At 37.8% G+C, this 27,309-nt stretch overlaps 4 protein-coding genes across 6 annotated transcripts; 2 read left to right on the top strand and 2 right to left on the bottom strand.

Annotated features, from left to right (window-relative positions):
- Positions 1-1,026: 1,026 nt before the first annotated feature.
- Positions 1,027-2,629, bottom strand: LOC140004237 (uncharacterized). The gene has a single exon (XM_072082185.1). The coding sequence runs from the start codon at positions 2,092-2,094 to the stop codon at positions 1,486-1,488; it is 609 nt and encodes a 202-aa protein (XP_071938286.1). The 5' UTR covers positions 2,095-2,629; the 3' UTR covers positions 1,027-1,485.
- A 6,221-nt stretch (positions 2,630-8,850) lies between these two features.
- Positions 8,851-14,415, top strand: LOC140037613 (protein NPGR2-like). 2 transcript variants are annotated; one of them, XM_072082169.1, is made up of 6 exons: positions 8,851-9,282; positions 9,919-10,186; positions 10,287-10,539; positions 11,308-12,521; positions 13,024-13,177; positions 13,896-14,415. In XM_072082169.1, exons 2-6 carry the CDS (start codon positions 9,929-9,931, stop codon positions 14,210-14,212), a joined length of 2,196 nt encoding a protein of 731 aa, XP_071938270.1. In that variant the 5' UTR covers positions 8,851-9,282; positions 9,919-9,928; the 3' UTR covers positions 14,213-14,415. The 2 variants fall into 2 exon arrangements, with proteins under 2 accessions (XP_071938270.1, XP_071938266.1); XM_072082165.1 differs by having other exon boundaries at positions 9,906-10,186.
- A 661-nt stretch (positions 14,416-15,076) lies between these two features.
- LOC140004236 (rho GDP-dissociation inhibitor 1-like) lies at positions 15,077-18,847 on the top strand. Of its 2 annotated transcripts, none has more exons than XM_072082179.1 (5): positions 15,077-15,821; positions 16,746-16,809; positions 17,281-17,502; positions 18,277-18,401; positions 18,577-18,847. In XM_072082179.1, the coding sequence occupies exons 1-5, from the start codon at positions 15,660-15,662 to the stop codon at positions 18,646-18,648; spliced, it is 645 nt and encodes a 214-aa protein (XP_071938280.1). In that variant the 5' UTR covers positions 15,077-15,659; the 3' UTR covers positions 18,649-18,847. The 2 variants fall into 2 exon arrangements, with proteins under 2 accessions (XP_071938280.1, XP_071938277.1); XM_072082176.1 differs by having other exon boundaries at positions 15,079-15,814.
- Positions 18,848-19,401: 554 nt separating this feature from the next.
- On the bottom strand, positions 19,402-26,593 carry LOC140004235 (phospholipid--sterol O-acyltransferase-like). Its single transcript, XM_072082174.1, has 15 exons — positions 26,112-26,593; positions 25,588-25,723; positions 25,317-25,461; positions 24,955-25,124; positions 24,790-24,866; positions 23,891-24,104; positions 23,636-23,810; positions 23,331-23,430; positions 22,518-22,612; positions 21,913-21,964; positions 21,722-21,793; positions 21,038-21,206; positions 20,342-20,446; positions 20,167-20,251; positions 19,402-20,070 (listed from the first exon to the last, which is right to left on the bottom strand). The coding sequence occupies exons 1-15, from the start codon at positions 26,385-26,387 to the stop codon at positions 19,989-19,991; spliced, it is 1,953 nt and encodes a 650-aa protein (XP_071938275.1). The 5' UTR covers positions 26,388-26,593; the 3' UTR covers positions 19,402-19,988.
- Positions 26,594-27,309: the final 716 nt, after the last annotated feature.

Genomic DNA, 27,309 nt, shown 5'->3' with positions numbered 1-27,309 from the left:
ATTACGGTGGTGAATTTCCGTCATCGTCGTACGAGACATGAGTTTTGACTGTTTCCTACATGAAATAATAATAATAATATATGCTCGCTAGCCTAGCATCTCTACATCAAAAATACAGGTCAACGAAAGTGTAAGTCGAAGCATATAGTAGTATTTAGATTTACGCCCAAGGGGAAGCACTTGAAAAATTTTAATTCACCACCGGAGCCAGCCCCCCTTCTTTTGTTTCCTTTCTTTGGCATATCTACTGGGGGAAGAAGCTATTGACCACCAGCCCGAGATCGAAGGAGATCTGATTCATGTCAGCAAGAGTACTCAGTACCCTTTCAGCTTCTCCTCTCTTTCCTTTTTCTTTTTTGTTTTTTTAATGAAAAAAGTAAATTTGCACGAGCATTGAGCATATATATCATTCCAAGGGAGATGCATAAACGTGAAAAAGTGGTGGGAAGCAAGCAAGCAAGCAAGCAAGCGTCCCTTCTTCTTGAGTGTAGTCACGCTGCATTTGACACCAAACTCCGTCAAAAGATAAGACTAAAATTCCAACTCCATCGCCATGGAGTTGCAGAAACTCCATTTTCCCCATCCAAATATTTGTGCTCCAAGGCACAGACAAGCAAATGACCGGACCCGGCCGCCGTTCCCTTTCATTTTCATTTCTCAAAGTACATAAATGACACCGTACCCAGGAATTGAAGAAGAACGTGATCATCGGCAACGTTACATCAAACAGCCATATCAGCTATAAACTACATCAACTAGATTGGAGAAAAAAAAAAAAAGGCCTCCCGGATCGAGATACAAAATACAGATCATGTTAATTAACCATCATCAATTAATATAAGAAAACCGATCGTACGCGCTGCCAACCCAAGCGCCCAAAAAGCCTCGTTCAGCGCGATGGAACGCAATATTGCGATCAAACCGATATCAAACAATTGAATCACAACACCGTGAAGGAGGTCTCGCGGATTGACGGTATACATACTTGCATGTGGGTATGTATGCATGCATGCCTGCCAAAACACATACGTACAAGCGGGGACAATTGATTGTATAAATGCACAAGCACAACAAGAATAGAGTACTTACTGCTCGTACAGAGAAAGCAACTACCAACCTCCAATACAATTGATTCTGCTGCTACTATCCGAGAGTACAAGACATCGATTCAAAATTAAAAGCATTTCAAATGCCCCCAGAAGAAGAGAACCAAAAAGACGAAGGGAAAGAGCGAGAAGACGAGAGAGCCTGTTCACTAATCGTCACTCTCCTTCTCCTCCTCCTCCTCCTCCTCCTCCTCCTCCTCAGGCCTCCCCCAATTATCATGGAATTATTTTACAGCATTGGCCCTTACAGGCCGAGGGCGGGAGGGACTTGGCGAGGAGGGCCACTCTGCCTCGAGTAACTCGTTTCCCAAAATGTTTATCGCTAATATCATGAACTTTTAATTGGAGAAGTAGGGCATACCACGCCAACGAGCGGCAATTAGCCTAGCTGTAAGAAACGGGCGAGCTGTGTAGGATTGACGATGCCCGGTAGATGGGCGTGGGCCCCATCCCCCTTGAGCAAATCCGCTACTTCCAGGTACCTCTGTTGCTTCTCCACTCGCTTCTCGTCTTTCTCGCTCGGCCCCGGCGCAGGCTCGGCTTTCCTCTTCTCCTTGTTATTAGTACCACTACTACTACCAGTATTGTAAGCTTTACCAGGTCCACCGCTACCTCTGGTGGGAGCTGAAGAAGACACGGGGACGGCCTCGGCTCGAGCCGGGTCCCACGGCTCCCCAAATAAAGTCCCCTTGGTGAGGAACTCGTGGGCTAAATAGCCGGCCAAGAGCTGGTTGTTGCAAGCCGGCTGCTGCTGCTTGGGAGGCACCGCGGATGCCGACGAAGATTTATTACTAAGCGGCGTGGGGGCTCGGTGAATGCTGGGCTTGGCTAAGCTCTTTGTCGTTATTGCTGACGGCTTGAAACCGTCAAGACCGTCTCGCTCTTTCCGTTTATTGTTTGACGGCCCGGGCGTCAAAATCTGACGACGTGAGTGGTTCATCGTGGTTGCACTCATGGCTCGATATGCGCATGCCACGTCAATCCACATGCATCATCCAAATTTTATTGGAATTTTTTTTCTCTTTGCCGAAAATGCCCCCACGGACCTTTTCTTCTTCTTCTTTGAAGACTATAGAAAAAGCCAAAACTCGGGGATGGTTTGGGAAAAGCGGAAACGGTGATACAAATATTAAGGTGGGGATCAGATAAGAAATTCCTGGGTAATGAAAAAAAACGGTTAGATAATGAATTGGATGAAGACGAAAATTTCATGAACAGGTAAAGGTGGAGACCAGTAACCAAAATATGTGCGTGCGCGCGCGTGTGTGTGTGAACACGAAAAATACAGAGGTACAGATCAGTTGAATTAAGCGAAATTAGCAGAAAACCCGGGATAAATCCGGTGGTTTAAGACCTTTCGTGGCCGCTAATTCGCTACTCCGGCCACAGAAGAGGGGGAGGAGGGCAGTGAAGGGGGCCAGGGGAGAAGAATTTAGGGAGCTAGAGAAAAGGGATTGGCTTTTGGGTTGAAAGAGTTGGGGGAAGAGGATTAAGCATAGCACTCAAAAAAGGGGCGAGAGAAATGAGCGAATTGTGGTATTTATAGAGGAAGGAGTACATAAACGCCCCTCAAGTTTGGAAAAATTACAAGGGTAAGGAAAGGCTTTGAAATGCTCCCCCTTTTATCTCTACATATTTGCAGAATGGGCTCTATTTGAATTGCGATTTTTCTTTAAAAATTGTTATGTTTTTTTTTATATATTTTTCAATCACTTTTTTACTTTACATATATTAAATTATTATAATAATTTTTCTTAAAAAAAAAACTATAAATATGCAATTCAAGCAAAGCTTTTTACTATTTTCCTCCTTTTTCTTTTAAGGGCCTCAGACGGCAAAGACTCATCCTACTACTCAGCAGTGTAAGATATTTTAAACATTTTTTTTCTTCAATTAGAAGGGCAACGTGAATCTTGCCTTCTACCTTGCTACTTAATTATAGTTTCTTTAGATGGAAAAAATCCGACAGTTTTTCTTCCTCGTAGATTATGTTAGAATAAGTTATACAAATGTTATCATTATGAAAAAAAAAAAAAAAAAGATTCATTCATCCAAAAAGTCACAATTGCCTTAAAAGATTAACTCACAATCGCATCAGACCTCGTTATAGTTATAGAACTAAACTCCACTATTTGTTTGACCAATGTGCAACCTTGATACTTAATTTATTTGACGCTTTGTTTCGTGTGCGGTTACTTTGTACGGGCGGCCTTGGTTTTTGTAGGTAGGTATATTTTCTTACAAAGTTTCATAAAGCAAGGAAGATATGTCACCTTTATTGTACACGGAAATTAAAGTTTCCAGTTTTGCAAGCAATTTAATTGCCATTGGCTGAATTTGTAAAGGAAAAAGATGCTTGCGTCAAGCTCAAGTATACAAACTTAATAGTTAATCAAAATCTTATAAAAAAATGTTTTTTTTCTTATATCTGTGGAATTTTCTTATGCATGCCCTTCTCAAAGGTGTGATGACTGAAACAATTGCTTTCATAAAAGTAGCCATGAATTTTAAGTTGTCTCTCATGACTTTCATAAACTGGACTTTTTAAAAAAAAAAATTTATCATAAACAAACACGGTTATAAATAGAAAAATGTCTTTATGGGGCGAGACGATAATCCACGAGCATAAATATAACAACTCTCAACTGAATTTTCTGAATTCAAAACCTCCTATTTCTAAAATATCAGCTTTGGTTTTTTTTTTGGTACCGCATCAAGGCCTCGTTGGAGAGTTTGAATGGCCAATTAGTTTTGACCCTTTATTGTAGCTTTAATAGACAATATCAGGATGATATTGATCAATTCTACCTTCAGTTTTCCAAACGAACATGTATTATGGTGTCAGTTTATTGCCAGCCACGTCTAGACCAACAATCGCAAGTCTTTTCGCCTTAAATTGCCATTATATCCCTTCTTCATTTTCTGATATTCATTTATTTGAAAAAAGCTTAACGTTCCAATGGCTAACAAAGGCAATAAAGTGTTTTGGATTCAGATGCGAAATTGATCTTTCTAAATTAGCGAATGGTTAATGAAAATGACCGCATTTGGTGAACGAGGGGTGGGGGTGGGCCCACAAAACATGCTGATTAGGGTGAAAAAGTGGTTTTCTATTTTGTTGGAAATATGAGCAAGAGAATTACACTTTAATATGGAAAGAAAAAATATGATTAATCTTTCCTACACTGGTGGTGTATGAACTGTTGGCGTTGGATGAATGATAACTATACAAAATTTGAATATGAAATTTAAATTTTGCACACGTGACATAAATTAAACGGTGATAGTGCATGCACTGTCAGTATATATAAGATTTACTCAAGAAAATAAAAAAAAATTACTAGAAAGTTCCAGATATATAAAGAAGGTGAGAGAAAACCTGCTCAGAGGTTGGTAAACCTTTTCCCTAATAGTAAACAACGAGTTGATAATATCTAACGAGTCCAAAATCATCAATTTCCTTTTTTTTAACATTACGGAAGAGCACATATATTTTCTCTCCTTAGACTCCAAATCAAACCAAACAAATTATGTGTATGCACCAGTTCAACAAAAGTCCGTGTACTGAGGATATAATGTAGAACAAAAAAAAAATTATATATATATATATACCTAAGTATTATTTTCGTTCCTAACTTTGGATTATAGATCACCTTTTTTTTCATCCTCGCATCCTTCCCATACATTATCCATCATCAGATATAGGATTCGTATCCTGAACCTTATAACAGAAAGAACTCTAAAAGCTCTCTCCTAATTAATCGTGGATCACCTTAATATGTAACAACAACATTGCACAATTACATGAACTTCATTACACTAATGACATAGTAACATGTTTTGAGGGAAGAATAAGTAAGTTGCTTGATGTTGAACCAAATCAAGACCTGGACACTAATATCAAAGAAATTCAAATGTGAATTTCAAAAGTCGTCAAGCAGCCAAACCAAATTTGGATACAGCAGATCATCGATCTATTAATGCCTTTAATTACACATTCTAGCGTCAGATTGAAAAGCTTTCGCTCCAATAATCATGTCACGGTCTTTTTCTTTTTTTTCTTTTTTCTGATGCGTAATTCATTTTGTATTCTGAACATCGATCTAATTCTATTCAAAGTTCAAACCAACCCCTTGACGCTTCAAAATTATGCATTTATCTCACTGGTTTCCTTATTTTGTCATTCTATTTTTATCACTCTGTAAACACCAATAGGTAATAGACACACAAGTGCATCATGCAGTTTTAGCACGCGCGTGTTCATTGGTCAGTTCAAAAAATCCTCGTGCACAGCACCTTAATTAAACAAAGAACTTTAAGGTACGGATGGCTCCGGGACCATATTTTCAGGGTGCCCAATTGTTCCTCCTATGTATGATGGTTAAAGGACTTTTTGGTAAATTACAAAATTTACAACCACGGAAGTGTGAGGGCCAAATATCAATTGATAACATATAATTACACGTGAAAGTAGGTTTAAAAACTCAACGATCCTCGTGTAATCACTAATCAGAGGAGGAGGAGGAGAAGGCCGTTGGGGTCGACGTTGGCAGATTAAGCTAAAGCAAGAAATGGCCACAGCATAATCATATTAATCAATGCAGTTCAAACTACAGTACGAGAATAACTTGGCAATTTAATATTGAACTCAAAGTGCATGGTCTCAATAAATTTAATTATTAGCATTTATTTATTAGGTTTTTATAACAGTGCTTATTGAGCAAGAGCACTCCCATTAACACATTTAAAATTCACATAACCTATCATATGTATAAATATATATATATATACATACATATTAATAATTATTACACTTCATTGTATTTATATACTTTTTCTAATTAATCTTATCTTTCAAAAAATTTAATAGTTAAATTACATTTTAACGAGTGCCTGTTGGATACAACAACCATTGTTTAAAATCCAAAGGCACAAACATAAGGTTTGTTTGGATAGTGAAATTATCCCAAATAATATTTCGTTTGCATCATACATACATTTTTCAATCCACTTTTTTATATTCCCGACCACTTTTTTATCTCACATACATCACATCACAAAAAATGCTACAGTAATTATTCCAACTAATACCATATCCTAGAGTGTAATCTTTTTTTTTTTTTTTTTTTTTGCGTCCAATTAGGAAAAGAAAAGGAAACTTCCAAGTTTGTGATTAGTAGTAGTAATTTGTTAACCAATTTATGTGTAGTTAATGTGGACATTATAAGATTAATCGTCCTCGCTTAAGTTACAAAAAATATCAGGTTAATTGTCCCCTTAGCTTACATATGTGTTTTGACTTTTTTCCCATGTTTAGAGCCAGCAATTCTAATCGATATCGAGTATACAAAGAAAATAACAGATTTTTTTTTTTCCCTCCTGACCATAGGATTCACGCCCATCTGCGTGCGATTCGTCTTTGTTATGAGAAGCTTAGGGTTAGGTGGGCAATAATTTTCTTGTGAAACTGGACCCCTTGATGCTAATTGGTACGTTAATGACAAATGGCACAACTAATACACTAGTACTATGTCAAACCGAATCTGCAGTTGAATCCCAAGTCGCGCAATTTGTCACGAAAAGCCAGAAAGCGGAATTTGAAGGATACACACTAGTGGGACAGGCCAATTATGCATTAAAATTGAGAGTTATTAGATGGCGAAATTAGTAGATGCAGCCGTCACAACTCACAACCAGGCGGCTATTCTGACACCGGCCCAAGCCATTCAGGCCTAGGTCCTTAGGACATTATTAGCAAGTCCGACGACGGGGCAATAAGAAACATGAGAGTTTTCAACTTCCCTCCTAGGGCCCGGTCCATTCTAGAATTTCATGCCCTTCCGCGAATTTACGTGGACCGCTGGCCTTGCAGAAGTTTCATACAGACGTTATACCTTTTCCATTCTCCGGAAAAAAAAAAAAGAAAAGACATTATACCTTTTTGTTTATTTATTTTTTGATTTTCTCTTTTTGTCAGGAAACATGAGAATTACCATCGAGTCTATCCAAATATTTACTAAAGCATGCGGAGAGAGTTTGGTATTAAATTTTCTATCATCTCTGGATTTTTTTTTTAAAAAAATTTTATCCTCTCAAAAATAAAGATTTACTAAACATAACTGCTTAAATTTAGTAATTTCTAATAACTTCCACTTCGAATAAATTTTATTTTTTGTTTATTTGCCAAAAATTCACAATTACTTTTTATCTCTTGCAACAAAAAAAAAAAAATAAGATTCTTATAATTTTTATTGGTTTTAATAAGACAACTAGATTTTCTCTTAATTTGCACACTAGTATATTATAGACGGTCATACATTGCAAAAATGCGGTTAAAACTCAAGCCAGACATATATTTCGCATGAGATTTTTTTTTTTTTTTTGAGAATTTGGGCACATGAGTTAACCATGGCTCTCTTTTAATTCTCGATGACTTGTTCTGTTTCAATCAAATCGAACTTATACAGTATTCGATTGAGGGTCCAAATCAAGCCAGTGGTTTGCTATCGATTCCTCTGAGGAGAATCGTGGGGGGGTTGGAGACATCATCAAGAACAAAAAACAAAGTTGAGAGAATAAAGGGTGGAGAACATCTTTTGAGTGTTATTTTCTCGGAAAACAAGGTGCATATTTACTATAAATGTAAAAGCTGCATTCATGAATAATCTGTAAAAATTCTGACTCAGTGAAAAAATATGTCTTAATTCGTAGCGAAGATCAGAACTGATCCACCAATGTTTATTGTCAAATATCAATCACATGCAATGTTTATTGTGACATATATCTTGCACTCTCACTGCTGAAAGTTTCTCTAAAAAAGAATGTCCCTATTATGCATAATTAATTACTAACATAGGATGAGCAGGATGAGGTTTTTTTTTTTTATTTTTTATTTTGAATATACTAGGAGGAGGGTTGGATGGTATGGGGGAGGGAGTGTAAGGAAGAGATCTTGGGTTCGAGTCCTCCTGTTTACACTAAAAAAAAAAAGAACATACTACAAGATGATTTCAGTAAGTTTGGAACATACTACAGGCAAGATGCGTGCATTTTGGAAAACAACTTCATTAAGTTTGGAAGGGAAGTTGTTTTCCATAAGATGAGTGAAAATATTTTACATAGGAAAATGTTTTCAGTAACTTTTGTGCAATCAAACACGAAAAATTATGAAAATATTTGCCTGAAAAACATTTTCACCCGAAACAAACGGACCCTACAAATCATCATTTCTCATTAGAATCTTCAATATATTACAGTATAACATTCTTATGTATTTGACGCTATATCTTTTTATTTTAATTAGATTTTAAGATAGTGCACTTACCCGTTTCCACTATCTGTTTTTACCTACATACCACATATCTATTTTTAGAGACCCTCTCAATATTAAGTAGTATTTAGTCAAATGAAAAAATGAAAAAAAAAAACTAGACACGTATATATATATATATATATTTGTCACACTTCACATAATAAGATCTTAAACAAATTTTTTATTTTCTCTCGTAGGTGTAGCTACTAAAAGTTACTACAACCCGACAAAAGTTAACCAGATTAACAAGACCAAACTTTGTCCGGTTCACGAAGGAAAGTTCTTGTAACTTTTACCCGCCAATATAACAATCACTACACAAAAACCTGTGCCGCGTGGCAAAATCGTAGCCTTAGAAAACTACTGACCTGAAAAGTTGGCCCCACATTAAATGTTCTCACACAAATCTCACCATATAGAAGTAAATACTTTGATATACATTCATAACGATTTAATATTATTAATCCATTATTTTCCCTCTCTAAGGCCACTTGTCATTAAACAACAAATCTTACCTTTTACGACTTCAATTCAAGACCACCGTAGTCCGTCCCCTGTTCAAACTTCGAAGCCTTAACGGATGACCCAAATCAGCATTTGATTCAGGGTCTGTGTTTAAAGTGGCAGAAAACAGAAAAGTTTGGAGCTTTACCGAGGAAAAGAAACCAAAAGAATGAAAAAGGGAGAAAAAGCAAACAAAAGTACTAGGGCTGTTGAAGCTTTGTTCTGATTCTTGTTTAATCATAGCAAATTTGCCTTCAAAGTGGGAATTTAAAATTGGGCATAAGAGATGAAGCTTGGTGGTGATGCCTTGTCGGCTTTCAAGCTCTGTCACCTCTTTTTTCCTTCCAAGAATAGTGAAAGGTGAGAATTTTTTGTTTTAATTTTGGTTCATCAAGTTTGATAGGTGTCATTGCTTGTGTTGTTTGCAGTTCGTATCTTTTTTGGTAATATTCTATGGGATTTTACTTCATCTGTTTGGTAGCTTGCTGTGTTGGGTTGAGGTTTTGGTTTATGAATTTTGTGATCCAAGTCCCATAATTTTGGCTCCAGAGGTTCTGAAATAGGTGCCAGTTTTGAAATCTGAAATGGGCTTTTGGAATTTTCTTGATTTTAAGGAAATTTATTTGCTTTTGATGATGAAATTGATTATATCAGGCTCAAGGTTTTGAGAATAAGTTCCGAATATGTTGCTGCATACTGATTGCTAAAAAGGTTCCCATATCTGAAATGATCTTAGTGATGCATTGTTGTAGTCCTGTTCCTATTTGGGAATGTTTCCTCACTATTTACTTCCTCTTTTGTTGTGTTTTCATGATTCAGCCATGCATAAAATAGGTTCTCATTTTTTCTAAGGTCGGGTGTTTCTTAATTACCATTGGCATGTCCCTTCACTGAATCTCTGGACAGGATTCATTGCAATTAGTTTTTTCCCTTTTAAGGTATGGATTCTAATTTGTTATTCCCTATGTTGTTGCACGCTGAAGATTTTTGAGACAGGTGACAAAGCATGAGGAATGAAAAGTTGGGCAAAGAGCAGAAGAGGGCTCAAGTTAAAGTTAAATTGCGAAAGGTCATGAATTGTCTCTGCTCAGGGGAACTTGCGAAAGCAGATGAAATGATCCCTTCTTCTGAATCACTTGCAACTAAGGATTATTCCACAAGTGTTTATTCTTCTCAAGCTGGAGAAGCTGAAAGGAAGCCTGATGCAGGCAACATTGAAGAGGCTGAATCGTCTCTGCGTGAGAGTGGTTCTTTGAATTATGAGGTGTTGTCAAAAGCTTTCTTTTCTGAACATCTTTTTGTTTCAAAGTTGAATTATATCTTGGCTGATCCTTTGCTTGCACTACGTTGTCCTTGCTTTTCAGGAAGCTAGAGCACTGTTAGGAAGATATGAATATCAAAAGGGAAACATAGAAGCTGCTTTACATGTCTTTGAAGGAATTGATATTGCTGCAGTTACTCCGAAGATGAAAATCACACTTGCCAGACGAGGAGACCATCCCAGAAAACAATCTCAAAATTATTCCTCGCTGCCCATGTCATTACATGCAGTTAGTTTGCTCCTGGAAGCAATACTTCTAAAAGCGAAATCTCTTGAGGCTCTCGGGAGATATAAAGGTAAGTTTCAACTATTTGGTGAAACTTCAATCTGTTTTCTGTAAGTCCATATCATACATTTCTGCTGGTTTTTTGAGTTTTGAATGCCTTTACCTACTTTTGCTGCACTCTGATCATTCTTCTTCGTTGTTCTTTTGATAGTGATGTCATGTTAAGACTACAGTACATTTCTGATTGCTCATAATTATTAGATTTTACGGTCACTCTCTTAAAATGCTTGTAAGATTTTTCCTGACAATTATTGCCCCTTTGCCAGATTACTTGGAAAATGGAGATTGCCACCTCATTTTGTTATTCTCCCAGTACTGTCCCATGTATTACTATAATTTTCTGCTTCATGCAATTGAAAAGTTGAACTCGGAGGGCTACCACAATCAAAACACCTTGACTAAGAAGTTGGATTCCAAAAGACTTTCTATAATTTCATGACAGAGTTGGTGGTGTATTTCATTGTACTGGAATTTGTGGGCAATAGATTTAATACTTCTGAAATTTTTAAATTTGCAATTGATAGCTATTTAATTCAGTCTACCAACTCATGTAAGCGAGATCATTTCTATTGAATAACACTTATGCCTAGCTTTTGTACTTCCCTTTGTGTTTTGGGGGTTTGTGTTCTAACACTGACATGCATGGATGTAAAGCTCTTGCTTTTTGCAAATATTCCAAGTTTTCCTCTGTATTGGTGACAAAGAGAAGAAGGATTTGCAAGGTCAACACATCAAATTTTTATTGTCTGGCTAATACACAATTCCTATTATCTTGCAGAAGCTGCTCAATCATGCTCAGTTATTCTGGACATAGTTGAATCTTCATTACCAGCAGGCTTGCCTGAAAACTTTGCTGCTGACTGTAAATTGCAGGAGACACTGAGCAATGCTGTTGAGTTACTTCCAGAACTGTGGAAACTTGCTGATTTTCCCGGTGAGACAATCATTTCATACCGGAGGTCCCTTCTTCATCCATGGAATCTTGATGCAGAAACTGTTGCCAGGATTCAAAAAGAGTTTGCTGTCTTTCTTCTTTACAGTGGAGGTGAGGCAAACCCTCCGAACCTGCGATCCCAAATGGACAGTTCTTTTGTTCCTAGAAACAATATTGAAGAAGCTATTCTTCTTTTGATGATTCTATTGAGAAAAGTTTCTCTCAATAGAATTGAGTGGGATCCATCGGTTTTGGATCACCTTACTTATGCATTGTCTATATCAGGGGGTTTAAGGGCTTTAGCTTACCAAGTGGAAGAGTTGCTTCCGAGGACAATAGAGCGGAAAGATAGGTATGAGAAGCTGGCCCTCTGTTATTATGGAGAAGGCGATGAATGGGCTGCTTTGAATTTGTTGAGGAAGTTGTTGAGTAGGGCGGTTGATCCAACATGTGTTCCAGCATTGCTATTGGCTTCCAAACTTTGCGGGGACAGCTGTTCATATGCAGAAGATGGGATTAGCTTTGCTCAACGAGCCATTGAAAGCTTGAAAGGAAGATGTGATCAGTTGACTGGTGTTGCCAATTTTCTAAAGGGTATATCACTTTCAAATAGTTCCAGATCAGCTGTGAGTGATTCTCAGAGGGTACAGAGACAGACTGAGGCACTCCACTCCCTAGAAATTGCCGGTAAAATTACCCAGATGAAGGACCCCATGATTATTTACCATCTTAGCTTAGAAAACGCTGAACAAAGGAAGTTGGATTCTGCATTTTATTATGCAAAATTCTTGCTCGAATTGGAAAATGGTTCTAATCCTAGGGCGTGGTTGTTATGTGCTCGCATATTATCAGCTCAGAAACGGTTTGTAGATGCTGAAAGTATCATTAATGCAGCTCTAGATCAGACAGGAAGATGGGATCAGGGAGATTTGTTGAGAACTAAAGCTAAACTCCAAATTGCACAGGGTCAAGTCAAGAATGCAATAGAAACCTACACTCAGCTTCTTGCTGTTCTTCAAGTTCAACTCAAAAGTTTTGGTTCAGGGCAAAAGCTTGAGGTATGTTTAATACTTGCTAATTAGCTAAATTAATGCCTTCTGCAGCCTCAGTTTTACAATTTGAATCTTATAAAAAAGCTTTTATTTGTAGCACTTGTAATGTTGCCTTTTGGGCCATGCATTTATAAAGATTACAGCCATAGGTATTCGGTAGCTTGCATGATAATTACCTTTCTTTATGTGATGTTAGAGGCACTAGCTGCTACTTATAGCATGAATTTCTTCGGAAGCTAACTTAAACTTTCAGAGCCTCAGCTGGCTAGCTTCTTCTGGTTTGTTTATGTAGATTAGGTTACGCATATGTCGCATATTATAGACAAATTAGTGGATTGTCACCTGTCTCTTTATTAAAAGATGTTTAACGGATTCTTCTTTTGTGTATGCCTAACTTGGTTTGATCAAATCGTGTTAGACAATTTTAACTTTTTGAGTTCATTTGTAGATTCTAAAATTTACACACAGACACACACTCTATCTCTCTCATGCGTTGATCATGTGACAGGGTGGATGGAAACAGAATAGAAATTTGGAGCTGGAAACTTGGCATGATTTGGCTTCCATCTACATTAGATTGTCTCAGTGGAGGGATGCTGAAATCTGTCTTTCCAAGTCTGAAGGCATAAATCGTCATTCTGCTGTGAGGTGGCACACTGCCGGTACATAAATGAATACTTGTATTCCTCATTCTGCTATATTCTGTTTGTATCTTGCATCTTGCTTCTGATTGTGAAAGGAGAAGGGAGATCATATAAGAGAGAGGGATTTTGATTGAGATGCTTTTTAGATTTTGCATGAATGCTTTCGAAGTTGGTTTAATTTTGTCTCCCATTATAAAAACTACTGGAGATGCAGTCTATGTGAATGATGGTCGGGGGGAAATATTTATTCAGTAAAGTTAAATTAGCTCTTAATACCTACTCAGAGAATCTATCAAGATTGCTGTTGGCGATTGAAGGGACAAGAATTAATGTGCCTTTTATGTCTTCAAGGATGGTTGATTTATCATAATCCATCATACCCTTATTAATGATAATTATGGATGATAGGACATATGCCTTGGAGCATGCAGTTGAGGTAAGTTGGTGTTGTGGTTTAATAGTTTTACTCGAGCTGTAAATGGCGTCATTATTGCAAGCTTTGTTGTTCAAAGGGGTCAAATGAACCAGAAAGTGAGGGTATAGAAACTTTCTGGTTCACCATCTTTTGCCAATTTCTTGTGGCTAGTCCTCTTGTCCGGTGAAAAAATAAGAACGGTTACTTTTTCATGTTCTCGTACAATGTATGTTTGAGTCCTTGTATTTCCAGTTGTTGGTGGTGGTGGTTGTGCATGCAATCATCTTACCTGTATGGTGTTGCTTGATGTGATACATGCAGGTATGCTTCACGAAGCTAAGGGCCAGCACAAAGAAGCCCTTAAAGCTTTTGCACATGCTCTGAGTATTGATCCCAGTCAGGTCCCAAGTCTAGTCTCGTTGGCAGTGGTTCTTAGACGGATGGGCACTCAATCGCCGGCAACTGTTAGAAGCTTTTTGACGGAAGCAATACGGCTCGACAGAATGAATGCTTCTGCGTGGTATAACCTTGGCCTTGTTTTTAAAGATGAAGGCCCTGGCTCAGCTACAGAAGCTGCTGAATGTTTCGAGGCTGCTGCTTTCCTTGAGGAGACGGCACCAGTTGAGCCCTTCAGATGACCACCTATGCCCTGTCTCTGTGTAGGAGGGATTTCGGTTGCTTTAATCACCTGTATCTCATTCGTACATAGTCGAAGCAGACGGGCGTTTCTCTTTTTGTTACTTGGGTCGGAACACGTTGTATTATATAAGAAGAGTAATTAGAACTTTTTGATTCTCATTTTACTCTGCCCTCAGTTGTAATTGCCTTTCTTTTCTTGGTATTTCTCTGGCTGTGTCCCTGTCCTTTGCTACGTTAGTTACCCTTTGAGCTCCGAGGGACAATGAGTTATTTCATTTGTTTACTAAACGTGTCATTAATAATTGTGGGCAAAATGGATTAAAATGGCAGAGGCTGCTGCATGTACCAGGGCGCGAGTCGGGGATCACGAGAAGCACATAACTGCAATAAGTTGGATTCTAAAGAAACACTCCCCTTTGCTTTCCCCTTAGCCATGCGACGATGGTTTCACAATGGACGCGAACGATGTAAAGGTCCAGTAACCGGCAACAGCCTCTTGCACTGTTGGTACCACCAAAACGTTCAAGTTTTGGTGGAGACGAGTAACCGGCAACAGCCTCTTGCACTGTTGGTACCACTAAGACATTTAAGTTTTGATGGAGACGAGAGGTGAAGGGTTCACCTTATCTTGGTGAGGATGAGAGGCCAATGATTTAACTTTTACCTCTAATTTTGAGTGACTTTCTTTAACGTGAAAATTTTGTCGATTTTTCTTCCCTTAGACTAAGGTTAGAATGAAAAGATCCAGCAACCGTATTGAACAACGCGCCGACAGAGTAGACGCGGAAGAGAGACAAGAAAACCGACTTTTAACATGGGACGTAGCACACGCACATTGTCGTGTCGTGTGTGAAACTGTGACCGTTGAGAGAGATTTTGTTGACTCTCTACCCGAGAGTTCCCCACCCCAAAACAAAAATGCCAAAACAGTCACGCTGACTCACCCATCCCTCCCTCTCCGCCCCCTGCCCCCAACAACGAGCGCCCCATGCCCCAGCGCCCACCTGCCGGGCCGACCCTCCTGGGGGGGGGGGTATGGTACTACTGTGGAATGTTGCTACTTTTCTTTTCCCCCCCTACTTTCTGTCTTTCAGAAATATATAGAAATGTATAGGTGTCCCCACTTCGGCCATTAAAGTACCCAACTTTCAAAGTTTCTACTGTTTTCAGTAGGTCTTTGCTGACTGGCTAGAGCTCACATTTTTCTAGCAGAGCGTCCGGTTGTACCTTATTTAGGAGTAGAACTTTACTGCTTCTATTCTGGAACTACTTGTCTTTTCCTTTCCTTTTTTTTTTGTGTTGGGATTAATTACTCATTGGAGTACTAGTTTCCTGTTGATCGCGACTTTGTGGAGGAGATGGAGGGTGGTGGCAAGAGGGAAGAGGCAGGGCCTTCTTCTGCAAGTGGGGTTGTAAAAGATTACCCGAAAGGACAATTAGAGATCAATGACAAGGCTGAAAATCTTGCAGTGGTCAGCAGTGATGATGAGGAGGAGCAGCATCAAAACCATGATGAGGATGACGATGCTGATGGGGGCAAAATTGCTAATTTCGTTCCCGGCCCACTTATTTCTCTCAAGGACCAGATTGAAAAAGATCAGGTTTCAGGTTTTATTTTCCCTTTTTTTTCCCCATGAATTTTACTGTCGTTTAGTATTTGCAACTATTTTGTAGGTGATGCAGTTTAGCTGCTTGCCTTATTTCATCAATTTGATTTTTGAAAGATCGGGCCTTTATCTCACATGAACACACACTCACGCGTACCATTGATGTTTTTCTCCCCCATTTTAGGCTGGTGGCTGCTCTACTATATGTCCCTTTATCTCAAAGTTTGAATTTTGTATTGTTGGTTTTATTTCAAAGTTTGAATTTTTCCCGACCCTATTAGTGTGGCTGCTTAAGGTAATTCATACACATGCTTCTCTTTGTCTTTTTGCTGTTTAGTTTGTAGGGAGGCAATGCGGTTTTTCAAGAGAATAATAGTAGTCAAATAAAAGACTAAAGAGAGGTATAGCTAACAGAAGTAAGAAAAGAAAATGTTTGAAGTACTTCGTTAAAGAAATAAATAAACAAAAGGAAAGAAAAAGTTAAAATAGTGGCGAAAATATCACTTTATAGAGCTTTAAAGTTGAAATTCTCTTGTTTATCAGCCACAGTGCATAGTAGTTACGAACGTATGCCTTCTTCGTTCCCTGTTGCTTGTATGCGAAGATTGATGGCTAAGTGTTCGTATGTCTTTTGATTTCTAATGCCATCAGGTAATTTGTTTCCTTGTGTCCCTTAATTTTGGGTTTTACATGAACATACCACTTACCATTATTGTTTCTTGGTGTTTTCTCTTGGCCTTTTAAGTTTGCATTCCTGTGTTGGGTGGTTTGCTATGCTGATTGACCACTAAATTCTGTTCCACCTTTCCTGTTCTATGCCTTGTATTAGAAGTTGAAAAACAAAAGCACTCCTTAAAGTATATAATTCATTCATCTAGGTAACTGAAGTATATTATCAGTGGTTTAATTGGCCTTTTTCTCTCAGGAGGATGAGAGCCTCAGGAAGTGGAAAGAAAAGCTGCTTGGTTGTCTTGAAAGTGATTTAAATGGTTGGTTTTCTAGAATTTTTTTCCATACTTTACACCATTCTAGCTCGGTTTATTTATGCAAAAATTGCTCTTCTTTTATTTAAATAAAAAAAATGTTGGTACTATTAATGAACTCCTGGGAATATGCAATCGACTTTCGTTCCTTTACTTCACAAGAGCAATCCTCCCACAACCAGGAATCAGTTTTCAAATCTGTGGCAAAAATCAGCCTTCGAGACTTACTGAAGACTGATAAAGACAGTAGGAAGACGGAAATGAGAAGTAAAAGGGAAGGGAGGGGAGAAGAAATAAATATAAGTTTTGTCTCAATAGATAACTGAAGTTGACTTCATTATTTTGGGAATCCTAATAAAAACAAAATTATATTTTTCTAAATTTTCAATGAAAATGCAATAATTTGGTAATCAATCCTTTCTAGCTTTATTCTGATTGGTATAGCTTAATTTAATGAAATTTTATGTGTTCTGTTAGGGCGAGTGGAGCCTGAAGTTAAGTTCCATTCAATTGGAATTTTATCCTCGGACTTTGGGGAGATTAATAGTCCCTTGCCTGTTTGCGGAGACCAAAGCAAACCTGTACTATTTACTCTCAAGGAGGGGTCTGAGTATCGGCTAAAGCTAACATTCTCCGTTCTTCACAACATTGTATCAGGTCTGGCTTACACAAATACTGTTTGGAAGGGTGGAGTTGAAGGTTCGTTTTCTGACAGTTTCAAACTTTATTCTGTTAATGACGAATCTATTTATTGAATGTTACACATGCTGCATTTAGTTTATACCCAAACTTTAATACTCATAACTAGCATGTTATATCCTTGTCTAAGATGACAGTGACCAGTGAGGACATAATTGGATGCGCTTGTTACTATACTTGTCCAGCCCTTCAAGTGTTGTTAATTTCAATTGTCACAATGGACTAAAGATGTTGTCTCAACAGCTTTTTTGTTAAGTGCATCATATCTCCTTTTCTTGTCCAAGCACGGAGAGGGCTTGCATCCTCTGAGCTCTCACTCATCTGGTTTCCTTGTTAGTAAATCTCATTCTTTTCATTCTCGACTAAAATGCTGAAAAGACGATGACACAACACAGAAGAAGATTATAGTTGAGTCTAAATTTTGAGTTTGGTTTTGACATCCCAGTTCGTGCTACTGATAATTTTGAGTCCATTTAAAAGTCAAAGTTACTTTGCAAAAACATCCCCACTTTGATATTCTACAGTAAATTCAGGTTCAAATAGAAGTTTATTCAATCTTATCAGTTTTGAAGAAAGAGAGGTTTAACGGAAGTATTCAGGGGTCACTTTGGTAGCAAAAGGAGTCATTAACAAATGGTAGAAGCTAGTAATAATCTCTCTCTCTCGAAAGTGGAGTTATTGTTTCCTCAGGTTGCATTACTGATCTTATACGACCTTCATTTGCATTTAGACTCTTCTCATTTAGTAGTCCTTCAGCTTGATTATGTATTTCAGTGGATCGAAAGAACGGAATGTTGGGCACATTTGCTCCTCAGCGAGAACCATATATCCATACCTTAGAGGAGGAGACCACTCCATCTGGTGTGCTTGCCAGAGGAAATTATACAGCAAAGCTTAGGGTGGGTTCATTTGAATTTATACATTATGCAGTTTCTGTTCCTCGCTCAGACAGCATTTTGCAACATCAGTCATTTCAAATGTCAAGCATGGTGAAAGAACCAGTTTCATGTGCCAAAATTTGTTTATTGATGGTATATATTACTGATTTTGCTGTACCTCTGATTGCTGGTTCAGTTTGAAGACGATGATAGAAGATGTCATATGGAGCTTGATTATGTCTTCGAAATAAGAAAGAGCAGGAGGTAGCCTGCAGCCAAGTCGTCATTGAACGCTCTTCATCTGTCGTTTGGAGATTCGTTTTTTCGTTTTCCCTTTATTTTTGTGAGCCAAATCTTTCGAGAGCGAGCTTGCATTTCCATTTACCAGCAATGTTTGGCTCTGTGTAGTTGGTTTTCTGGTATTCACGAATCATCAATGCTGAGATTTCGAAAGTGTTCCATGTGTACGAACTTTCTCACTCATGCTTAACTTTTAAAGTGTGTTGCCACCTGATCCTTCACACACAAGGTAATCATGACGAGAAGGGCTAATTACGCTAAAAGCTCGAGTAATTGCGTCATTTAATCATACCAGCAAAATGAATGACCAACAGTTTTTGGTTCTTTTACAGTTATCATTTAGCTTTTCAGGAAAGGGAGAGTGACAGGAACTCTTCAATGTATGCTGGGGAGGGGAGGACCAGCAAACAATAATTAATATCATTGAAACAATTGATTTCAGATCCTTCAGTTGAGTAACTAGTTGTACAACACCATGCAAAATTTTCCTTTTTCAAAGAGGCCGATATCATATACAGTAATTCTGGCTTGCAGCAGTACCGGACCTTATTCTCACAAAAGCATGTCCGGCTGCCTTTTTCAAGTACGGGTACCCATTTTCTGTAATGCATTATCAAATTAATCCTCCATCGAAGCTGAACGTGCAGCAGCCGGTTCATGTGAAAAGGTTTATAGGAAAAACATTCAAATGAAAAGCGGCATAAAAATTACCTTGTTAAGATGATATAATTATGGTGTTGATATAAAAGTGCCTCTGATTACTACTACAAAGGATGAGGAAAATGTACAGGAACGAGATCATCTCATCAATCTGGCATAATGAAACTGATCCCGATTTACTGCAGAAGCATATCAAACAAAGATCAGTACAATCAACTTCAGTGCAAATATTACATTTTTATCGCCTAAAGTATCAATGAGCATTGGTTTTCTTCCAATGGTAAATAGATGTGCAGGGACATATATATTCGAGCTCAGGGGGTCTCATATTCCATTTTGGTTGGAAAAAGAGCTTCGGGCAAAGCATCACGAGATAGTGCCATTGACCTACACCTGCTGCTGCTTCTTTGATTCCTCAAATTCCCGATACGTGAATTCGGGATCCAAATCGGTATCTTCCGTACGAATTAGTGCTGTCAATGAGGATCTTAGCCCCTTCCCTCCCCTCCCCCCCCCCCCCCCCCTTTCTTTTTTCCCCCTCAAAACACTTCTCCCAACAATCACCCTGAATTGTTTTACTTCCTGTGCTTTGAGCTCCTACTCAACCTCCAGACAAAGAAACAAAAATTCTCCACTTTACCTCATAAATTATATATAATGCAAGAGCAGATCAGCTGAACTATTCCTCAATCTGCAGCTCTGTCCAAGATGAACATCCCCAAATACATATCTGAAACATCACACCTTAGTGAATTAGATGACCTTTGGTATTCTAAAGAAAATAATTGCAGGACAAATAATGGTTTCACTGGAAGGACAACAAAACCTGTATTCGCAATGCTCAGGCCATGCACACCGAGCTTTTCCATAATCCCAGTAGCAGTCTTCGTCCCTTAGAGGTCCCCGCTTACCTATCGTGTAATACTTGTAAGACAAGTTTGAAAACACACCCCCCTCTCCCAGAAAAAAAGGGAAAAAAGAAAATCAAAAGAAATATCCACCTTTAGTAACAAAATTTGATTTTTTATCAGGATGAATGTCATGCCACATCTCCAGCCATAGTTCCCGCATCAAAACCGGTGACCTGACAATATTCCTGTGATTTGCTGTAAAAGAGACATATTACAATTTAAATGAGCAAGACTTGTATCGTATTGAGATAGAATAAAAAGAACATGTCAAAGTTGCAACAGGAGAATCAGTCATGCCTATATAAGATATGGCAATGCATATTCATCATTCATCAACAAAATCAAAATAAATTACAGTAACAAGCCATGCAGAAAGATGAAGTAGTTCATACTTTATATGAAGTTCACGTAATTCCTATTTGTAAGACAACTTTCACAAAAAGAAATAGGTTCTGCAAGTGGAAAGACAATGGTATCTAGCACCCTTGAAAGCAGAAAAGAAAGGCAAATAAAAAGGATCCCTGCAGGTAATTTCAGTCATGTTTTGTCTCATTTTTCCATGAATACATACCTACTAGGAAATACAAGTCAAATAAGTGGTAATATGCATGATAAAAAGGACCCCTATGCAGTATCAAGCAACAGGACAAGATTAGAGGATATCCATCCCCCAACCACCAAGGGTAACAATTTTTGTTAATTTGCCAATGACGAAGGGTAAGAGTCATCTTCCATAGCAAAAAAGAACATGTACGACCAAAATTCAAAGTAAGATGGTTCAGATACCTTTATCAAGCTCCCAGACAGCTGTCCTCTTCCCTGGAATGCTTTCAGAATCTTCATAATAGGTTATGTACTTCTCCCGAGGTGACCGTGTCATGTTGGGTAGGATATCTGCTTCGTGGTGATGTTCTACATGTAATTCAACTTGTACATCTGAGCCATCATGCTCTGACTGCAAGAGTAACGAGCAAAAGGAATATATATATATATATATATTATAAATAAAAGTCAGAGAGGAAAAGAGCAAAAATGTTGTTCTCAAGGTATTCACCTTGGCAACCAACTCATATGTCTAGCTAATCAGAAGGGAAGAAAAAAAGAACCATAGAGTAGGGAAACAGGATGGATATTATCAGTGAACTTGTGTCAATAAGCTTTTCAAATATGGCAAATCCAGTACAGCAATTGCAGCAACAAAAGAAACCAACATTTCTTTCATGTTTTTTTCTTGCATGGTAGGAGGTCTTTATTTAGAAATTCTAGTTACCTGTATTTTTTAAGATGGTAATAGTGACATTTGATTCTAAGTTTCTATTGAAAGAAACAGGAAAGATATTTTCATTAAACTGCTTGTGCGTCAGGTCAAGGTAAAAATCTCAATCCTAGAATAGTTGAATGAATCAAACTAACAGCAGCACTTATTGTATAACGCATAAAAATTATGATTTTACGCACTAACTGAAGTACCTGAGGAGCCCTTGTTATGTTCACTTTTGGTCCCAACCAATTCTTGCACCAAGAAAGGGAGTGATATGGTACCTGCCCCCCAAAAAAAAAAAAATTACTGCACCTATTAATGAAACTGAAGTTCAGACTCCATAAATGTCAATGCCTCAAATTTGTAGTATGGATGTTAATATACTTATTCACAATCATACCGTCTCATCTCCACTAGCTGCACCTGGATTTCCTTCAACCAGATTCCCTGATCTGCACAAAAGTAAAAATGGGAATTTGCATATCTACGCAACATTTTCCAGGATATTAACAGAGCAGAACAGCATTCAGAAAGCTCAATAGAAACATAGGATAGAGAATCATTGCCGAATTGATTTCATCTAACACATAAAAAAAATGCAACATTGTTCCTTACTTCTAGTGTCATATGAAGGTTAATAATAATGCACTTGCGCTTCTTTTGCTTTTACTGGTGCAACATATATGTTTATCTCATTATAACATTCCATTCTCTTTTACTACAATCTTCAGACTTCTAACTTTTGAAAAATATCATGTACATCATAGCATGATTAAGGTTTTACTAGTTCCCAAAGGCCATGATACCCACTAAACAAATTACAGGAAATGTCACAAAATCTTGCATTTATAGTTTAAGTTGGTCAGGAGAAGTATTAATTCAAAGTCATCATTCTCTAGGTGGAGCAAAAGACATCTCAGATGGTAACACTTTGAAACTTCCATGTGATATGATCATTTAATATCTTTTCTCAAACATGCTAGCCTTCTCGCTAGCGGAAGTCACCTGGAGTACAAAGATCCTTCACTTTCATATATCACATCGGTTATGATCCAATTGTCAGGATACGGCTTCCCACTAGGTGCGAAGTAGTAACCAACCTGTTAAGTTAAATGAAACAAAAAAACCACAAAGATTATTTCCACATGCATTATTGACAAAATACAATTAAAAACCAGCAAAGCCATCATTTAAAGGAAGTTAGGATTTGAGTTCCATACAATTGTAAGTAAAAAAATAATATTCAAAACTACTACATATTAAATTAATTCATGAACATACTTAAAGTGGCAGAACATTTCTTTCAGATACAGAAACAGCACAGACCTCCATTCACGAATTTTCTAAGCTATGAATTAATTAAATGGCCAAACATCTCAGAGATCATTTTACAAATTATTTGACTAATGAGAATAAAGTATTGTTGAATGTGGTCAATACATGATTATTCTTTTCTATGGTACTAAATCATCATACTGGGGCTTAAGTTGAATTAAAGAGTAATAAAATCAAGATCTAGAGATGGCAACAACAATTCATATTTACTAGAAGAATTTAAGTGGACGAGAGTCATTTTACGCTCTCTCTTAACCCCTAACTATAAGAAATCTAGAACTTGAAATCAGAGAAAGATGCTTTAGAAAGCAAAATAGGAAATACAACAAGAGCAGTAAATAGATAGAAGAACAATAACCAGAGATGGAACCCTGGAAAATTCATGCTGTTACAGCATAAAACAAGATCAGGCTCAATACTAATACAATTAAGAATTCATTATAGAATATACAATATAAGAATAGCATCACAACATAAATATACCTCTGTTTTCATATCGATTCCATAAATACAAAATATATTCTTCAGAGGAGGTCTTTCCCAAGGTGTTAGGGGATTTAGAACTGGATCACCATGGTATGACCTGAAATATGGAGGATTTACAGTAAAGGAGGGCTAGACTACAAGCATCTGATTTCAGTAATCCAGTCAAAGTTAAAATGAAAGCCTTTGCAAATAAAGGCAGGGTGGCAGAAGGAACAGTCAACTATGTCATTGCAGGTGCGTTTCTTAGTAATTCATTGCTAGGAACAAACGTTGCATCTCAATTAGAATATTAAACAACTCACTTCTGCATTTGATACAGCAGCCTCTGGCTATCAGGATCATAATCTTCTATTGCTTTGAAAAAAGTCCCGTCTGAAATTTCACGGGCAGAAAAGGATAACTGAGTAGGAAATCCACATTCCATGCCAGATGAGTTGGCCTGTGCAATATCCACAAAAGATGGATAAGCATCATCCCCTACAAATATGGCAAACAGAGCCTATTAGCACATGTAAACGTAAGAAGTTCAAATATTAAGTCTGGTCTCCAAACCAAACCTCGAACTGAAGGAATCTCAATGTTAACTATATTTGTTGGCCATCCAGAGAAGTTTGACTGGAACTCGTGTTCATCACAATGGTAGGCAAGATGACCTTTTTTGCTTCCAATGGAGAAATGCTTCCAGTACGCATTATCTGTTCTACAATATTTGGAAAATGGCATCATCCATAACGAAGAGCCAAAAGAATTGAACATCAATCGAGCTGTACCCTGGTAACTTGCCAAATTATATATAAAAATGTGTTATTGCAGGCATCAGTTATCAGAGGGAACACCATTCATAGATTACCGTTAAACATACTGCTAAATTTAGATAAGAAGTACATGCTAATTTAAGGAAGGACCAGAGCTGAAGGTACATGAAGCTAATTAAAAGCATGCACAAATATTAACATAAAAGGGTGGTGTTTCCTTAATGGCTAGACACCATATCAAAGAGGAATAAGAGCCAACAATTAAAATCAACAAAATAGAAACAGTGTTTATTCCTAGAAATCTAAAAGTGCTTTTTTGGCAGAGGACGGGAAGGGGTTTTCTCTCACATGACAAAATTGAGAATTCCAATGCCTTTACACTACCGGAAAGAGAGTTCACCATAGACTAGCCAAACAAATGCAACTTTCCAGGTTGTGAAAAATTCTTACTCTTGAAAAGTTTCTCCAGGGTAAACAATTAATCAACTATTTCAACCACATTATTACTTGAGAGTAGAGATGCATGATAGAATAATGTATGAGTAATGTGGGTAAGAAAGCATAATATTCACGCTCCAGCTTACTTTACTCTTTTCTTTTCTTTTCTTTTCTTTTTTCCCTTTGGGGCCTGGGGGTGTAGAATAAATTCTGCTAGTTACAGAAGATTGATATGTCAAACAACTATAATTAGAGAAGTTGACCTCAGATATAGGAAGACCAAATGTAAGTCCAGACAAAGTTGCTTTGACTGTCTCGATTGCACCAAGAAGAGGAGCTCCTAACATCCAACAAGCAGCTTCAGATACATCAAATATCAAGATTTTATAGTATATAATTAGAAAACTTCTAGAACTGTGAAATCATACCAACAGCAAAATAGGCATGGATATGATCATCTAGCCACTGGATATACTGTTTAGGTGCAATTTCTAATTTCAGCCATTCCAAGAAATATCTGAATACATTGTTTCCCAACGAATGAGCAAAAACTACTGAGGGTCCACCTCGAAGCTTGAGAGCAGTTTCAAAAGTCAGCCTACACGTAAAAAACAAAGAAAGCACATTAACCAAATGAGGGTTTTTTGAGTTAGGCAGCACGGCAAAGCTGTAGACACTTCATAAAACTTCATCAAGGGAAGGGATCTGCTCAGAGCATTTTGACTCCCCTTTAGGGTAGTTACAGGATAAAACAATACAAAATGAAGTTTTATAATGAAAAGGTACAAACTTGAGCTTGTGAAAGTAAAGATCCCTCTCCTCCAGCTTTGATGGTGACAGCCTCCAGTCATAAGGAACGGCAATGATAGCATTAGCCTCAATACCGAACTCAATGCACCACTTAACCCATTCTTTCCACACAGACGAGAGAGGACCTGGCGGTTACATGTGGAAAGTATTGACATGATGTCGATCAGCAGAAGGCAGCACAGAGCATTTTTAATCTTTATAACAAAGGTAGAGATTTCAGAAGTGGTGGAAATTGCCAGTAGGTGGCGTACCAGTAATGTAACCGGGATCCAGCTCAGTGATGGCAGAGAGACCACTGTCAGGACGGGACTTGCATTCGGGATGATCTGTCTGGTTGTAAGGATCAAGCGACATGCACTTGAGCCAGCAATTAACAGTAGAAAGAAGCTGCACAAAACCATTCCGAAAATCCCCTTGTTCAGGCAGCCCTCCCAATGTTAACTTTTGCGCATTTGCCACTAATTCTAACAACTCTAACTATGTAACAGTAAGCTAGTATTAAGAAACACTTCACCAGTAGAGATTGATTGGGCAGTAGCATCAACTAGTATCAGAATCAATCCATTAGGCAACCAAAAGATTTTTTGTTTTTTCTTCTTTTTTAGCAGGATGCTTATTAAACATATGCACACAATCACTTAGATAAACTAAAAAGACACAAGTTTAAGATGCATGTAGTGATAAAATGAGCTGAGGAATAAGCTGTTGGGAAAAGAAGTAGAGATAAAAGTGTTTAGCAGTAATAGACGATAGTAGAGTAAAGAAGAGGGGATACTTTGGTTGTGTCGAGCCAAACCAAATCGAGGGGATTGAAATCGAGAGGAGAGTAAGGGCAGTCGAGTATTGACCAAGCTCTGAGCTGCGTGGAGGCGAAACCCGGGATGATTATCCCCGACAGCTTCGAGTAATCTCCGGTGAAGTCGCCACTGGCACTGGCGGCGTGTCCTCCTCCATTGCCAGTGGCCAGCAGTAGCAGGAGAAGGAAGATGATACTAGGAGTTTTGATTGGGACGTTGAGTCCGACGACGACTACGACTTGTCCTCCTCTCATAAGCAAACTTGCAACACCGCTGTTGGTGGCGCTGGCAATGGTCTGTGTTTGGGCGGCGGAATCGTCTTTTTGGTAGCATTCGGTTTGGGAGTCTCTTCCTTTCTTTCTTTATTATAATATTAGTATTATTTTTATTTATTTATTTATTTTTTACGTTCTTCCTAGTTCCACTTTCAACCGTGTGCTTGACGATGATGATCAAAGTGACTAGAAAAAGTCCAGCAGAACCATGATCAATATGAAAAGTCCAGCAGGACCTTTCTATGTTTTCATGCTACGAGTACTACTACACTTTCTAGTGTATTTCCCATGTTACCCCTGCTTCTCGCGTCAATTTGTCTCGCGGTCCCTCATGGCTTTTACTGCTATGTTTCTTTATTATGGGATGGGAAAGGCTACGTGGACCCACGATTTCTTCAGTCAAACTCTAGTTAGTAACACGCACACCGATTACGTACTGTTAAGATAAAATGCTGCTATCTTTTTTCTTTTTAGGTACTGTTAGGATAAAGTGCTATCTTTTTTCTTTTTAGGTACAATAAAAATTTAGATGAACGAGGTAGATTCCTTATAGAAATTTTTATAGATCATCCATTGATGTAATGATTTTTTTTTTTGTGAGATAGTGACACGTTCTTACTAATTGAATTAGCACGTGTCAACAAAGTACTATTTATTGTCAAATACAAGTAATTGTATCAATTCATTTATATTGTATATGTATATTTTGGAAATTTTTTTAGCGTAATTTAGGACATGTTATAAAAGAAAATAAAGTGACGTCAACAATAATTGGACGTCATTAATAACACTCTTTCTAAGTTTTAGTTGTTCTCCTAGTTATGCTTCTTCTAACAATTATGGTTTATTTATGGGCAAATTACGCTTTAACGCGCTATAGTTTAGTGTTTAACTTTCTTAT

The sequence above is a fragment of the Coffea arabica genome, chromosome 1c (assembly GCF_036785885.1).
Source record: "Coffea arabica cultivar ET-39 chromosome 1c, Coffea Arabica ET-39 HiFi, whole genome shotgun sequence".
NCBI classification, from domain to species: domain Eukaryota; kingdom Viridiplantae; phylum Streptophyta; class Magnoliopsida; order Gentianales; family Rubiaceae; genus Coffea; species Coffea arabica.
Note: the sequence above shows the minus strand (reverse complement) of the source record. Positions and strands in the feature narration are given on the sequence as shown.